At 55.0% G+C, this 14,978-nt stretch overlaps 1 protein-coding gene across 2 annotated transcripts in view; it reads left to right on the top strand.

Moving 5' to 3' along the window:
* The window catches only part of C7H6orf132 (chromosome 7 C6orf132 homolog), a 38,521-nt gene extending 26,229 nt beyond the window's left edge, over positions 1-12,292 (top strand). Inside the window, exons 3-5 of one of the 2 annotated variants that reach the window (XM_021098692.1) lie at positions 3,321-3,396; positions 5,635-9,139; positions 9,768-12,292. In XM_021098692.1, the coding sequence (XP_020954351.1) occupies positions 3,321-3,396; positions 5,635-9,139; positions 9,768-9,885 (3,699 nt within the window). In that variant the 3' untranslated portion in view covers positions 9,886-12,292. The remainder of the gene's footprint in view (positions 1-3,320; positions 3,397-5,634; positions 9,140-9,767) is intronic. The other variant, XM_021098693.1, reaches the window with a different exon arrangement.

The following is a 14,978-nucleotide window of genomic DNA, read 5'->3' as shown; positions in this document are numbered from 1 at the left end:
GATGGAGCAAGGCCCTTGCAGCTTCAGAATTCTTTAAGAACAAGAAGAGGAGTTGTTTGTTGCCCTCAAATGACCAGAGAGTAATTCTGAATTGCTCTTGGTAACAGGGGGGTCTTGTGACTATTTCTAAAACATCTACTTTTTATTTTTTTAATTTTTTAATTTTTTTTTTTTTTTAATGGCAGCACCCGCAGCCTCTGGAAGTTCCCAGACCAGGGATTGATTCCAAGCCATAGCTGCAAACTGTGCCACAGCTGCAGCAATGCTGGATCCTTAACCCAATTGTGCTGTGCTGGGGTTCAAACCCTCGCTGCCGCAGAGACAATGCCAGATCTTAATCTGCTGTGACTCCCTGAAACATCTACTTTGAATCCTCCTTATACTAAACCATTACGTCCAGAGAATTGGTGCCATCAGCCATCAGCGAGTAATAACTTGGCTCACTGTGTCCAGCTCTAGGGGTTCACATAAGACATGTCCCTGGGCTCCAAGCAGCAACCAGATCTCATTGGAGGAACTGGGGGGATATCTGGAGCACAAACAAGAGCCCTCCCTTTGGAGGGGCTTGGCTGTGGGCTGCTCTGAAGAGCAGTAGGTCCGAGTGGGCTGCTGCAGACAGGCGATGATGGCTCTTTAGTAGTAATGAGAGCTCACTTTCATTGGGCCTTCACTGCGGACCAGGAGTTAAGCGCTTTTTCTTTTCTTTTTTGGCTCCTGCCTGTAATGGCTTGATGTGGAATCTCTGTTCTCAGACCAGGGATTGAACCTGGACCACAGCAGTGAACCACTAGGTCACCAGGGAATGCCCGAGCTAAGTGCTTTTTGTGTATCATAATTATTTCATTCTCTCGGCTCTGCTAGAATAGGTACATTCTATTTTTCTCATCATGTCATAGACAGGGAAATTGAGATGCAGAGAGTTTGAATTCCTAGCACAATCACATAGCTAGTAGATGGCAGAGCTGGAATTCAAATCTAGGCAGTCTGGCTCCTGAGCTACCATCCTTCTAGAAGGGCTCAGCTATTCCTTGCAGGATGAGACTCTTAGACTTTAGAGAAGCAAAATAACCAGAGGTGAGGGCTCCACGGACCTGGGTTTGGCAGCACTGCATGTGGGACCAGAGACAGCTCACCAACATTTCGGAGCCTCAGCATCCTCCACTGGCAAATGGGGCGTCAGCAAGGAGGAGCGTAATTACTATCATGTGTTCAGATCGCAGGGCAAGGGGTATCATTGTTAGAAAGGGAGGGTGGGGGTTCCCATTGTGGCTCAGAGGTTAGCAAATCTGACTAGCATCCATGAGGCTGCAGGTTCGATCCCTAGCCTCGCTCAGTGGGTTAAGGATCCAGCACTGGCGTGAGCTATGGTATAGATTACAGACACGGCTCAGATCTGGCATGGCTGTGGCTGTGGTGTAGGCCGGCAGCTACAGGTCCGATTGGACCCCTAGCCTGGGAACCTCCATATGCCTTGAGTGTAGCCCTAAAAAGACAAAAAGAAAGAAAGAAATGGAGGGTGGGAAGAGCCTGCCCAACACCCAGCGTCAGGGATGAGCATGAACCAGACATGTGGGTCGGAAGGACCCTGGAGAGGGTGTCGTCCAGCTCAAATGCAGGGTGGCTGTAACAGCAGAGCGGGAAAGAAAAATTGGCTGGAAAGATGCGAGGTGTTGAGGACCTTGAAAGCGACCATAAAATGCCCCACAGCTCCTCCAAAGGACAGGTGTGTGGACATTGTTGACATATGGAAATGTGTGTTTGAGGGGAAAAAAACAGAATGCAAACTAGTATGTACAACTGACAGCTGTGTAAACGCTTATGGGCTGCTGAGCTGAGCAATCAAAAGGGCAGTGCAGCCGATACTCTAGTGCACCGCTTTTCATTTATTTACTTTTCTGTAAATACCTAATGAAAACTGAGCGTGAGCAGGAGGCCAGGTTGAGAGCTTTGGCTTTTATCTTGTGGCTATCCATGGGGAGTCCCACAGAACTTTTTTGTTTGTTCTGTTCTGTTCTATTAAGATACAATTCATATACAGTTGGTTGTCATTATTTACAGATTCTGTATCTGCAAATTCGCCTACTCACTAAAATTGATTTGCAACAGCCCCCCAAATCAATACCCTAGACGCTTTGGACATGCACAGAGCAGTGAAGTTTGAGTCACTTGATGCACACAGCCCATGCTTTCTTGTTCAGCCCTCGTACTGTAAATGTGTCCTTTTCTATTTAGTGCCATGTTTTTCAAATTTCTTTGCTTTGTGTTGGTGATTTCGATATTTCAAATGCCCCCTTGGGAAGTTCCTGTTGTGGCTCATTAGCATCCATGAATTTGCCGGTTCCACCTCTGACCTCGATCAGTGGGTTAAGGATTCAGCATTGCCATGAGCTGTGGTGTGGGTCACAGACATGGCTTGGATCCTGTGTTGCTGTGGCTGTGGCGTAGGCCGGCCACTGTAGCTCCAATTGGACCCCTAGCCTGGGAACCTCCATATACTAGGTTCGGGTACAGCCCTAAAAAGAAAAAAAATAGCCCTCACGCATAGTGCTGATGTGCTATCTGACATTCCTACATTCGAGGAGGATACCAGGTGCCTTACAGAGAAAATAATTGTGTTAGATGAGCTTCGAAGGTGTTTGTTATGGTGCTGTTGGCTATGAGTCCAGTGTCAGTGAGTCAACCATAGATATTAAATAAAGCGTCTTTAAACAGAAGCACGTATAAAACAAAGTTATGTATTGATCAGTTGATGAAAGTGCTTTGACCAAAGTTTATAGGAACCTAACCCTGTAGTTCTCTCCGGGCATTGATCCAGTTTTTGCTATTTCAGTGTTCGCAGCAACTTTACAGACCCTAACTACCGGGAATAACAAGAGTTGATGGTATCATAAAATTCAGCCTTTTTTTTTTTTTTTTTTTTTTGTCTTTTCAGGCCTGCACCCACAGCACATGGAGGTTCCCAAGATAGGGGTTCAATCAGAGCTATGGCTCTATACCACAGCCATAGCAACATCAGATCCAAGCTGCGTCTGCGACCTACACCACAGCTCACGGCAACGCTAGATCCTTAACCCACTGAACAAGACCGGGGATCGAACCCACAGCCTCATAGTTCCCAGTCAGATTCATTTCCTCTGTGCCACGACAGGAACTCCAAAATTCAGCCTTTTAAATGAGCTTTTTCACATATTGGTACACTCACGAGGTTGTACGAGCATCACCATCACGGCAGAGTTTCCAGTGGTAAAACGCCCTCACAGAGCAGTGATTTAAAAACAGTCCGTCTCTCTCTGTTCCCTAATTGTTCTGGTCTCTTTCAGGATGCCCAGGAGAACCATGGACTGGCTGTACCCACCCCCTCTGTCCCACACGACTTTGCAGACAAAAAAGTGACAGGTAAGAGGACCCCAGGCTTGGGGTTTGTTCATCCTTCTTTCTTTTTTTTTCTTTTTAGGGCCACACCTGTGGCATATGGAGGTTCCCAGGCCAGGGGTTAAATCAGAGCGCCTACCCCACAGTGATAGCAATGCCAAATCCGAACCGCATCTGTGCTCTACACCGCAGCTTGCAGCAATACCGGATCTCTAACCCACTGAGCAAGGCCAGGGATTGAACCCAAGTCCTCATGGATATTAGTCAGGTTCTGAACCCACAGAGCCACAGTGGGAACAGCCTGTCCATCTTTCTTTTTCCATCCTGAAGCTCAAGCATCTAGCCCCCCTTCCCAGCTGGTGATAAACCTGGAGTCCCCCTGCCTCTTGGGTGCTGGCTGCAGTGGGTGGGAGAGGAGGGAGCCGGGGTTGGCCATGGCCCAGAGGGGGAAGGCTGAGGCCAGAGCAGGAACAAGGGCAACGTGAAGGATAGAAAGAACCCTGGAGTCCGATAGACCCAGCTTCAAATCCCAGCCCCACTGCATATTAGCTTCATTCCCTGGGGACAAGCCACTTAACCCCTTGTACCTCTGTGTCTCCCAACAAGCCATGGGCAAGACAGTTCCAGCAAACCAAGTACCAGATGGGATGTAAGTCACTTCCTGTCATACGTCCGCTCAAAACCTACCAGTGACTTCCTCTGTCACCCAGAGGAAGGGTTCTTGCCAGGACTGCCAGGATCTGGCCACACCTGGCCTTCTGTCCCTCTGGCTGTCCGATCTCACGCTGCTCCTTTAAGAGCCAGGCACGTTCGCAGCCCCCGGTCTGCCTCTGCCCTGACCGTTCTTTCCCTGCACATGCGCTCAGCTCTCTCTCGCCCTCATTCCCCTGAGCATCAGGGTCACCTTCTCAGCCAGGTCTTCCCTGACCACCCTATTCATATTGCACCCCCAGCACCTCCCCTGGGGGTTCTCGCCCATGTTACTCACCACAGGACGTGGTAGTAATTTATGAATTACTTATTCATTGTCTGTCTCATCATCCCATTAAAACACAAGCTCGGGGGGGGGGGGCAGCATTTTGACTGTTTTTTGGTTTGTCTTACGCTGTATCCCGGCTCTGAACATTTGGGTGCTCCGTGGTTGTTGGTTTCCCCACTCTTTCTGGTGTTTGTTTTGAAGTTCAACGGCTGGGAGGAGCCCTTCCGAGCTGTCCATTTCAGGCTGTTCCGCTCTGTGCTAGAAGCTGGCAGGGGGTGGGGGGTGGGGTGGGGAGTAACCAGCACCTCTTGGTGGCCTGGGGACTCCAGGGAGTGGGCAGGGACTGGGGCCAAGAAGGGAAGGATGTGAGCCAGGGGCCAGGGACTTAGCATTTCTCCAGCTCATCCAGGTCACGTCGCCTCCTTTCTATACACCCCCATCCATCCTGCAGCCCAGAACCTGTTCCGGAAGTTCTCTGCGAGGTGGAAAGCTGGCTTCCTGGCAAATTCAGGGTGTTTAGAAAGCAGGAGTCACTCGCGCAAATTTCTCTCTTCCGAATTTAACCCAGACTAGCTCACTGAGCTCTCCAGGCCCAAACCCAACCATGACTTCCTGTCTCTCTCCCACGTTCCCTCCGTTTGACATAAACTGGAAAGTTAAGCACAAGTGGTAGTAATCAAAGTGGTTACCACTCGTTAAGTGCCTACAATGGGCCTAGCACCATTTGTGATACGTTCTTTTTATGCATTTCCATGAATTCTCTTCCTTAATCCTCACAATGGCTTTATGGGATAAGTGCTGACATGATGCCCATTTTACAGATGATGAAACTGAGGCTCGGCAAGGTTAATGAGTGTGTCCAAGGTCACACATTTAATAAGTGGCAGAGCCAGGATTTGATCCCTGGCCTTTCTAGCTTTGTACCAGCCAAGGCACCTAGTAAGAAACAGAAGGTGGGACTAACCGAAGAGGGTTTAGGAAAGGACTGTGAAGAGTGGGGAGAAGGGTGGGGCGGGACCCTCAGGTGGTGAGAAGGGTGGGGCGGGACCCTCAGGTGGTGAGAGAGAAGATTCAATACAAGCTGCAGAGGCTGTGCCAGGAGCAGCAGACCCCTCCCTAGGAGAAGAGGGTCACTCCCAGGACAGCTCAGGAGCCTGGAGGCATGGCTGCTCCTTACTTGGTATTCAAGAGCAAACGCAGGAAACCCGCCACTCTCTCGGGAGCCCTCCCGGCCCGCCATGTGCTGCCTCCTCGCCTTTATCGATGCCTCTCCCTCCTTCTAGGCGCCAGCACGCTCGTCAACGGCAACCTCCGGTTATACAGCTCCGTGGGGGACCTAAGGCCTGGCTGCTATGATGACTCACTCATCCCCCCACCTCCCCCAGGCCCCGCGCCGCCACCACCCTCGGCCCCATCGCAGCCTCCACGGGAGCCCTCGCCACCACCTCCACCTGCCACAGCTCCTCCGCCTCCTCCCCTGCTGCTGGAACCCCCTCCACCACCCAGCACGGCCCCACCCCTGCCCCCGGTAATGGGGGCCCTCTCCTCCCCATCCACACCCACCCCTCCTGACTTCATTCCACCTGCGCCCCCCTTGACCGCTCAGGCCCCGCCCCCGCCCCTTCTGCCAGCCCCAGCACCCCCAGCTCCCGTGTCCCCTCGTAACACCGGGACTCCCCTCTTTCCCACCTCGGGTGTCACCAAGTGGAAATCGGAGGCAGCACTGAATGGCAGGCAGCCAGAGGCCCCCCGAAGCAGCCCCCCCAGGAGCCCTGCTGAGCCAGAGGGGAGCCTCCTGGGACCTAAGCCAGAGCCCCACCTCACCTTCCCCCGCTCATTCAAGGTGCCGCCCCCAACCCCAGTCAGGACTTCGTCCATCTCCACTCAGGAAGCACAAGAGGCTCTTCCCTGGGAAGAAGGGGCCACCAAGAAGGCCTCCAGTCGACTCCCACTGCCTCCCAGCTTCCACATCCGCCCCGCGTCGCAGGTCTACCCCGACAGGGCCCCTGAGCCAGACCGCCCCGAGGAGCCCGGGGCTTTAGCACCGGCCAGCCCGAGGCCAGGCCAGTCCCGGGCCTGGACCAGGGAACAGGCTGAGACTCCACCTCCGGCCCCGCCCCTGCCCCCTCCCCCACCCCCCCTCCCTCCCCCCGCACCCCCACTGCCCCCTGCTGCCCCTCCTTTGCCATCTGCGGAGAAGGCAGCCCCTCCACCTCCTGGATTTAAGAAAGGCCCCAAGTCTGGCTCTCCTGCTCCCAAACCCAAACCCGACCCCCCCAGCCCAGAGGACACAGGCTCCTCAGAGTCTGTGGACTGGCGGCATCCCAGCCAGATGGAGAAGCTACGGAATGAGCTGTCAGCCTACCTTTCTGGCTCCAGGAGAGAGGACCGATTCCCCGGTCACAGGCCAGTCCCAACTGCAGCCTCCCAGGTGAAGGAGAGCCAGAAGGGCCTTGGCCTGCCCCAGAAGGAGGCCCCCTCCAGTGCTCCTGAGGAGAGTCCCTGCAGCCTGCCTGAGAAGGAGGCGGCCACCAGCCTGACCCTACCCCCTGTGGACTACAGCCCCCAAGACTCACCAGCTCCCAGTGTGCGGCAGATCCGGAATAAGCTGGAGGCCCAGCTCTCCTCATCAGCAGAGGATGCCAAGCCCAGCATAGGGTCTCTGCCTCCCAAACCTCGGCTAGAAGGGAGAAGAATCTTTGAAAACAGGGTTGATAATGGCAAATTCTCCAAGCCTGTGGCCAAGACTCTGCCACCTCTGTCCGCCACCCCTCCACGAACCACACCACTCCAGTCCCAGGCCACGCCTGGACCAGCTACACCATGTCAGGCCACGCCTGGACCAGCTACACCATGTCAGGCCACACCTGGACCAGCCACACCACCCCAGGCCACACCTGGACCAGCCACACCACCCCAGGCCACACCTGGACCAGCCACACCACCCCAGGCCACACCTGGACCAGCCACACCACCCAAGGCCACACCTGAACCAGCCACACCACCCAAGGTCACACCTGGACCAGCCACCACACCACCCAAGGCCACACCTGGACTAGCCACACCACCCAAGGCCACGCCTGGACTAGCCACACCACCCAAGGTCACACCTGGACTAGTCACACCACCCAAGGTCACACCTGGACTAGTCACACCACCTAAGGTCACACCTGGACTAGTCACACCACCTAAGGTCACGCCTGGACCAGCTACCACACCACCCAAAGCCATGCCTATACCAGCCACACCACCTAAGTTCACACCTGGACTAACCACATCACCTAAGGTCACACCTGGACTAGCTACACCACCTAAGTTCACACCTGGACCAGCCACAACACCTAAGTTCACACCTGGACTAGCCACACCACCTAAGGCCACTCCTGGACCAGCCACACCACCCAAGGCTACACCTGGACCAGCCACATCACCCAAGGCCACTCCTGGGCCCATCACACCATCTGCAGCCACAACTTTGCCCATCGCTTCATTCCAGCTGACACCAGAGAAGAACCTAGTCCCAGCTGGGCAGTGGGAGAAGCCAGAACGTCAAGAGCTTACAGGGCCATCCAGGCCAGAGGCAGAAGGGCGCTCCCCAGAGGCCAGTAAGCCTCCTACACAGGGAGCTCTCTCATCTCCAGCCCTTCCCCCAAAGACATCCCCCAGCCGAGAAGAGGTGACATTTCTCTACAAGCTCCATCGCAGCCAGAACAGTCCCAGCAGAGAGGTGGCTATGGTGATGCCCATGCCGCCCACAGGAGAGACTGCCAGGGCAGGGGAGCCTGTGGAGGTGAAGGAGCCCCAGGGGCTGCCAGCCAAACCCCCAACCTCAGCCCAGCCTACTGACGAATTCCTAAGGCACCCGGTGACGGGGGAGGTGGTGGAGAGGGGCTCCCCGATGGCCCTGCTCCTGGCAGTCAGGCAGAGGGCACAGAAGGGGAGGCCCAGAGGGGCTGCTTTGGACCGGTCCTCGCTGCCAGGGAGTCTCCGTGGCCACAGCCAGCCAGAGGCAGGCTCTGACAACACCCTCTACAGAGAAGGCCTGCCCAACTCCTTCACTGTGGTACCCAAGGTACCCAGTCAGTGGAAGCCTCAGCCCGGCAGAGACCTAGAGGACACAGAGCCCAGCCGCAGGCACAGGTGGACAAAGGCAGAACCCCAGGGCCCCGCCGCCTGGGAAAAATCAGCGCCCTCCAACGTTCCCCAGGGCCATATGCTGCCCAAGTCCTTCTCTTCCCCTCCGTCCCCCCACAAGAAGGAGGAGGAGGAGGAGTTCAACTTTGAGGTCATCCCACCGCCGCCAGAGTTCAGCAATGACCCCCAGCCCCCGGTCCCGGCCCTCCAGTATCTGGGGCCCCGGGCCTCCCCTCCCCGGCACAACTTCTCAGACTCCGGGCCCTCCTCTGACGCCGGCTCCGCTCGCACCTTCTCCCGCTTTCCCACGGATGCCGGCTCCGCTGGGGGCACGGGAGGCCTGGACCGATTCTCGGGCGGGAGCCGTTCGCTCATCAAGAAGCGCCTGTACGTCGGGGAGCCCCACCGCAGTCCCGGGCCGCCCCGCGGCGGCACCGGCCGCAGCCTGAGCACCCCCAACTGCTTCGGGCCGCCTCCCGGAGGGCCCTTCGCAGCTCCCGGATGCCCGGAGATGCGGAGAGTCAACTCGGCGGGCCGCGCGCCGCCGGGCGGCCTGCACGCTCTGAAGATGTCCCTAGAGGGCGCCGCCCGCGGAGAGGCCAAGTACAAGGCGCCCGGCGGCGGCGACTGCGGCCGCCCCCCGGCTGCTAGCAGGTGAGCCGGGGGCGGGGGTGATGGAGGGAGCCTGGGCCGGGAATCCACGGGAGAGGGAGGCTCAAGCCCTGGATCACACGGGAGCTGGCCAGACTACGGCCGTCGGTCGGGGACTTTTGGTTTTCTCCCCACTGGCCCTCAGGGCCGGGAGAGGGGAGAGAGGTGCACTTCGCCGGGAGAGGGCGCTGTTGGCGCTTCCCTTCTCTGCGTGTTTAACTCCTCTTACCGCCTTTCTTTTTTCTTGCTCCCTCTTCCTGCATCCGCCAGCAGCTCCATCTTCTCTCTGCTCTTTTCCACCCCTCCGAGCCCCAGGGTTCAGCCCCAAGTGTGGGGTCGGGGGATATCTGCGTAGTCCCTGGGAGCTGGCATTTCCTCCCACACACAGATGCGTCCTGAGCCAGGCTAGGAGCTCTGAGCAGGCTGGTATTAGGCAGGTACTCTGGCCCGCAGGGCGGAGCCGGGAGGGAGCCAATACCGGGGTAGCACTTCGGGATCCTGAGCCCCGAGCTTGTGGGGCAAATCCTTAGCGCTGAGCCCCATCCATCCTCTTGCGCTCTGGGGGAAAAGGGAGGGGTGTGGGTGAACCAGATGCAGATACTAACCCCATCTCTCTCCTGCTCCCCACCAGGACTCCCCACAGCAACCCCCACTATGGAGGCTCCATCAACACATTCACCGTGAGGCCCGGAACCCGCCAACCCATCTCCTATGCCTACTCGGGGGCCCATCGAAAGGCTCCATCCTGAATCCAGGGTCTTCTCAGTTCTCCTCCAAGGGGTCAGATCCCGGCACTTGATTTGTAGGGGTGGGAGGGACGCACCAGGTGTGAGGGGGCCTCACTCAGAGGCGGAGGAGTCGTTGACAGACGACAAGGAGTGAAGCAGTGGCCCCAGGACGATCAAGATTAGACTTCGATGGGTCCCTGCTGTGGTTCATGTTCAATCCCTGGTCCTGGGACTTGTGGCCGAAAAAAAAAAAAAGGAAGAAAATTGGCCTTTTGTTTCCCAAAGCCCTGGTGTGACTGTGGACTGTCTGCAGATGGGGTGGGAGGGGGAAGCAGGGGAGAGAGGATGACCTTTGAACGACTCGGAGCCTTGAGTTTTCCCTGTCCAGTACTATTTACTTTAGTAAGGCTCATTTAAAGCATTTTTCCAAGCAGGCCTGCTGAGCAGGTTCTGAAAGCGGGGGCTGGGGCACTCTGAATGGGAACCCATTGGGATGGCTGGGATTACTGGCCTCATAAAAGGCTGAGGTTCTTCGGCCTCCATCCATCCACCAGTTGCCACTCTACGAGGTGACACCTGGGGTTCCTAGATTAGAAGCCACATTGAGGTGGGACCAGGAATATGCACATACAACCTATGGAGAAGGTCCTGGAACAAAATGCTTTGCGTTGACCAAGGGTGGGGATCGGGGCACGGATGGTTGGTTGATTTCTCCCTGGCCCTTAACTACAAGAAAGCCTAGAGGGAGAGAGAAGATTGAAAGTATGGGATGGAAGACAGAGGATTAAGGCTTTGCATTTCTGCTCAGATCCAGGCAGCCATGATTTGGGGGACTGGGCCCGAGGAGCCAGAAAGCCTGGGGCTTGACACGAGAGGCCTTACATGGCAGGTCCCATGTAGGATTTGGGAGGCCATCATTCCCAGTCCCATACTACAGGTCTCCAATATTATTTAGGCCTTAAAATGTGTGATCAAGATGCCAGAAGGTCTTGGAGAGTGGGAGGCAACAGAGGTGGAGAGGAGTTTGCTGCTGGCGGGGGGAAGTGTTTTGGAAAGTCGCGAGTGGCAGGACCAGGCCCATGCAGGGCAGGGAGCCCTGTCAGTCGGGAGACCATTTGTCCTTTGCCTGGAGAGTCTGGGTCAGGGCTTGTTTCCCAGTGAATTCGAACCCCTTCCACTTTCAAAAAAATCCTGGTTCGGACTTTTTTGAGGTCTAGTCACCACACCTGTCAGAAGACAGTATTCCCTGGTGAATCTTCTGTCTTCAGGTTTGGTGGGTCAAATTCCTGGAGCCAGGCCAAGGCCAGCTACCTGGGTAAGAAGGCAGGACAGAGGAGCGGGCCAGTCAGGGCAGCCAGGGAGCAGTTCCCTTTGGGGGGCATGATGTTGGACCTTTGTGATGTGTGCTAACCAGCCAAGGTCCCGGGGTGTGGGGACAACAGATGAGCCACTTCAAGGAAAGAGATTGCAAGGCTAGGCAGGCGCCCTGATGGGGCAGGAGCTGGTTACTGGTGTCCAAGAAGCGAACCCCACCCCACCGCCAGCCCTGGCTCTCTCTCTGTATTTTCCCTGCACTATGTTTTATACAAGAGTTCACTAATTTATCTGCTGGGTTAAGGCTTGAGGGGTGGGAGGGGTTCCCATCGTGGCTCAGCAGAAACAAATCTGACTAGCATCCATGAGGACGCAGGTTCGATCCCTGGACTCGCTCAGGGGGTTAAGGATCCGGCATTGCCATGAGGTCACAGATGCGGCTCAGAACTGGTGTTGCTGTGGCTGTGGTGTAGGCCGGCAGCTACGGCTCTGATTCGACCCCTAGCCTGGGAACCTCCGTATGCCACGGGTGCAGCCCTAAAAAAAATAAAGAAATAAAAAAGGCTTGAGAGGTGGGGCGTGGACCCCAGCTGGATCTCGCTCTATGATGGACAGGGAAGGGCTGATTCTCTTCTGGCTTGGGAAATAAACAGGCCGGTTTGGATGGCCTCCAGCTCTATGGCTGTGGATTGATGTCTGGGAGCTACTGGGGATGTGACAAGAGGCGGGGAGGGCTCAGCTGAGGAAGGCCGAGCACAGGGTGGTAGCTGAACTGGTGAGCTGTTGGGCTGGGCCCACCTCTCTCTCCTGACCCTTAGGTTTTGCTCTCCAAATCCTTCCCAGGAAGGAGCAGAGCTGACGTCTGATGACCAACCGTGCAAGTCTCTTTGACTCTCAGAACCTCAGTTTCTTCTTCTGTACAATGGGTGTGATAACCTGCCTCATAAGGCTGCTGTGATGATTAGAGAGAGTCATGCACTCCTTTAACAAGGAATTGAGTGACTCCTAGATGGCGGGCACTGTGCTTAGTATGGATACACAGCAATCAACACGCAGACATATCTCCTGCCTGTGGCGAGACTGTAGTCTCGTGGAGGAGAAAGAATGGAAGGAACACACAGAAACAGCCTGGACTGTAATAGTGGTGGGTGGGAGTTCTCTTGTGGCGCAGCGGGTTAAGGGCCCAGTGTTATCACTGCTGTGGCGCAGGACACCATTGTGGCACAGGTTTGATCCCTGGCCCAGGAACTTCTCCATTCCATGGGCATGGCCAAAAAAAATATGTATATATATATATATATATATATATATAATATATATATATATAGTGTGTGTGAAATATTGTTTTTTATTTTCTTAAAGTATAGTTGACTTATAATGTTCTGTAAATTTCCGCTGTACAGCAAAGTGACCCAGTCATACGTTATTTTTCTCATATTCTCTTCCATCATAAGAGATTGGATACAGGTCCCTGAGCTATACAGCAGGACCTCATTGCTTATACACTCTAACTGTAATAGTTTGCATCCACTAACTCCAAGCTCTCAGGCCATCCCACTCTATTCCCTCTCCCCTGGCAAACACACATATATTATACTATATTTTTAATATAATAAGTGGTAGGAGTTCCCGTCATGGCTCAGTGGTTTATGAATCCGACTAGGAACCATGAGGTTGTGGGTTCGATCCCTGGCCTCGCTCAGTGGGTTAAGGATCTGGCATTGCAGTGAGCTGTGGTGTAGGTCACAGACGCGGCTCAGTTCCCGCATTGCTGTGGCTGTGGCGTAGGCCAGCAGCCACAGCTCTGATTAGACCCCTAGCCTGGGAATCTCCATATGCCGCAGGTGCAGCCCTAGAAAAAGACCAAAAAAAAGTGGTAGGAAGAAAAGGAACACAGACTATAAGATTAACTGGAGGGCGGGGAAGAGGAGTGGATTTACTTTGACCTGCTGCTCAGGGAAGATCTCTTAAAATGGTGACATTTATGCCGATGAGGCCAGGCGTCCAGCCCCTGCCTGGGACTCAGTAGTTGCTCAATAAACTGCATCTTTGGGTGATGATTACCTTATGTTTGTGTGTGGCCCTTCCTGGTTTTCCATAAAGCTTTGGCCCAGTGTCTTTCACTTTTCCGGAGGAGGACACCGAGAACCAGAGGGCCTCTCCAGACAATGGGAGAGGGAGCACTGTTTCCTCCTGCGTCTGAGCCTTCTAGGGGGGGTTGTTGGGAAAGGGAGGCAGTCTGACTCATGAATTCAGCAACTTAGTGCTTCCAAGAAGGGCCTCGCTGCTCACCTCCTGGGGCTCCCTTGTTCTCCTGTGTCACCGCCCCCTACCCGCATCTGGTTAATAGAGTCAAGGCAGGGGCCCAACTCCCTATAGGACTTGGGGCTCCACCTCTGGCTTTTCTTCCCTTTCTGGTCCCACCTAACTCTTCTCCCTCACCTGACATGGAAGGGGCAGCAGGAGTTGGGGAGGGTTGGGGCGTCGGGGTCCCACATCTGGCTCTGCCTCTTGACAAGTTGTGTGACCTTGGGTCTCAGTGAACAAGTGCATCACAAGTGACAAGGATGGGAGTTCCCGTTGTGGCTCAGAGGGTTAGGGACCTGAAGTTGTCTCTGTGAGGATGTGGGTTCCATCCCTGGCCTCATCAGTGGGTTAAGGATCCGGCATTGCCACAAGCTGCAAGGTAGGTCATGGGTGCAGCTGGGCCTCGACCCCTGGCCTGGGGAACTTCCATGTGCCGCGAGTGTGGTAGTTAAAAACAAAAAAGTGACAAGGATGGCCTCGTGCTGTGTGTGGGTCTTGATCTCTTTTAAAAAGCTGATGAGAGCTTTGGATCCTCACCCCAGAATGATGTCCCCACCTGCATTTTCACACATTATTTCCAGGATGCCATGATCCCGCAAAAACTGGGCTCCATGTACTTCACACCAGGAACTCCTGGCACGACGGTGGTTTGGTAACCACCAACACATACTTAGTTTTGACAGTTTGGAAAGTTCATTCCTTCCCTCCTCTACTCGCCACAGTCCTTGAAAATGTGTTGGCCTCATAATACTTCTTATTCCATGTTGTTGCTGAGAAGACAAAGGCCCCAAGAAGAAAAGCAAGTTGCTCAGGGTAGCCCACCTGACTCCAAACTGCTTCCTCACAGCCCCCCTTTAGCTGTACGCATGCCCGCCAGCTCATCCATACCCCAGGCATAGCGCCCCCTTTCCATCAGGGTGGGCGTGGTGGGGGCAGGGGCACTGAGGAGGGAAAAGCTCATAGAGAAAGTGAATGGGGGAGTTCCCACTGTGGCTCAGCGGTAATGAATCCGACTAGTATCCGTGAGGACGTGGGTTCCATCCCTGGCTTTGCTCAGTGGTTAAGGATCTGGTGTTGCCATGAGCTGTGGTGTAGGTCGCAGATGTGGCTCGGATCTGGTGTTGCTGTGGCTGTGGTGTAGGCTGGCTGCTGCAGCTCTGATTCAACCCTTAGCCTGAGAACTGCCATATGCCACAGGCGCGGCCCTGAAAAGGCAAAAAAAAAAAAAAGCAAATGGGTGTAGGCGGCACAGGTGTTTCTGGATCGGGTTGGTCACACCTTGGTTTCTGGAGCCTCCTCACGGCTCCCTGGATGTGGCCCAGGCCCCAGTGGCCAGAACCCCACCTGTCTTAGAGGCCTGGCCCGATGCAGCAGCGGGGGCAGGTCCTGGGGTTTGCAGGCAGTAATGCCCTCTTCTCCCAAAGGGAGCCCAGCTTTCCCCAGGGCCCGGCCTAAGTAAAGCAGAGGCTTCCTCTCACTCCTCTTTTGAGAAG

Source organism: Sus scrofa, chromosome 7, assembly GCF_000003025.6.
Source record: "Sus scrofa isolate TJ Tabasco breed Duroc chromosome 7, Sscrofa11.1, whole genome shotgun sequence".
NCBI classification, from domain to species: Eukaryota; Metazoa; Chordata; class Mammalia; order Artiodactyla; family Suidae; genus Sus; species Sus scrofa.
The sequence above is the reverse complement of the archived record's forward strand: the minus strand, read 5'-3'. Positions and strand labels throughout refer to the sequence as shown.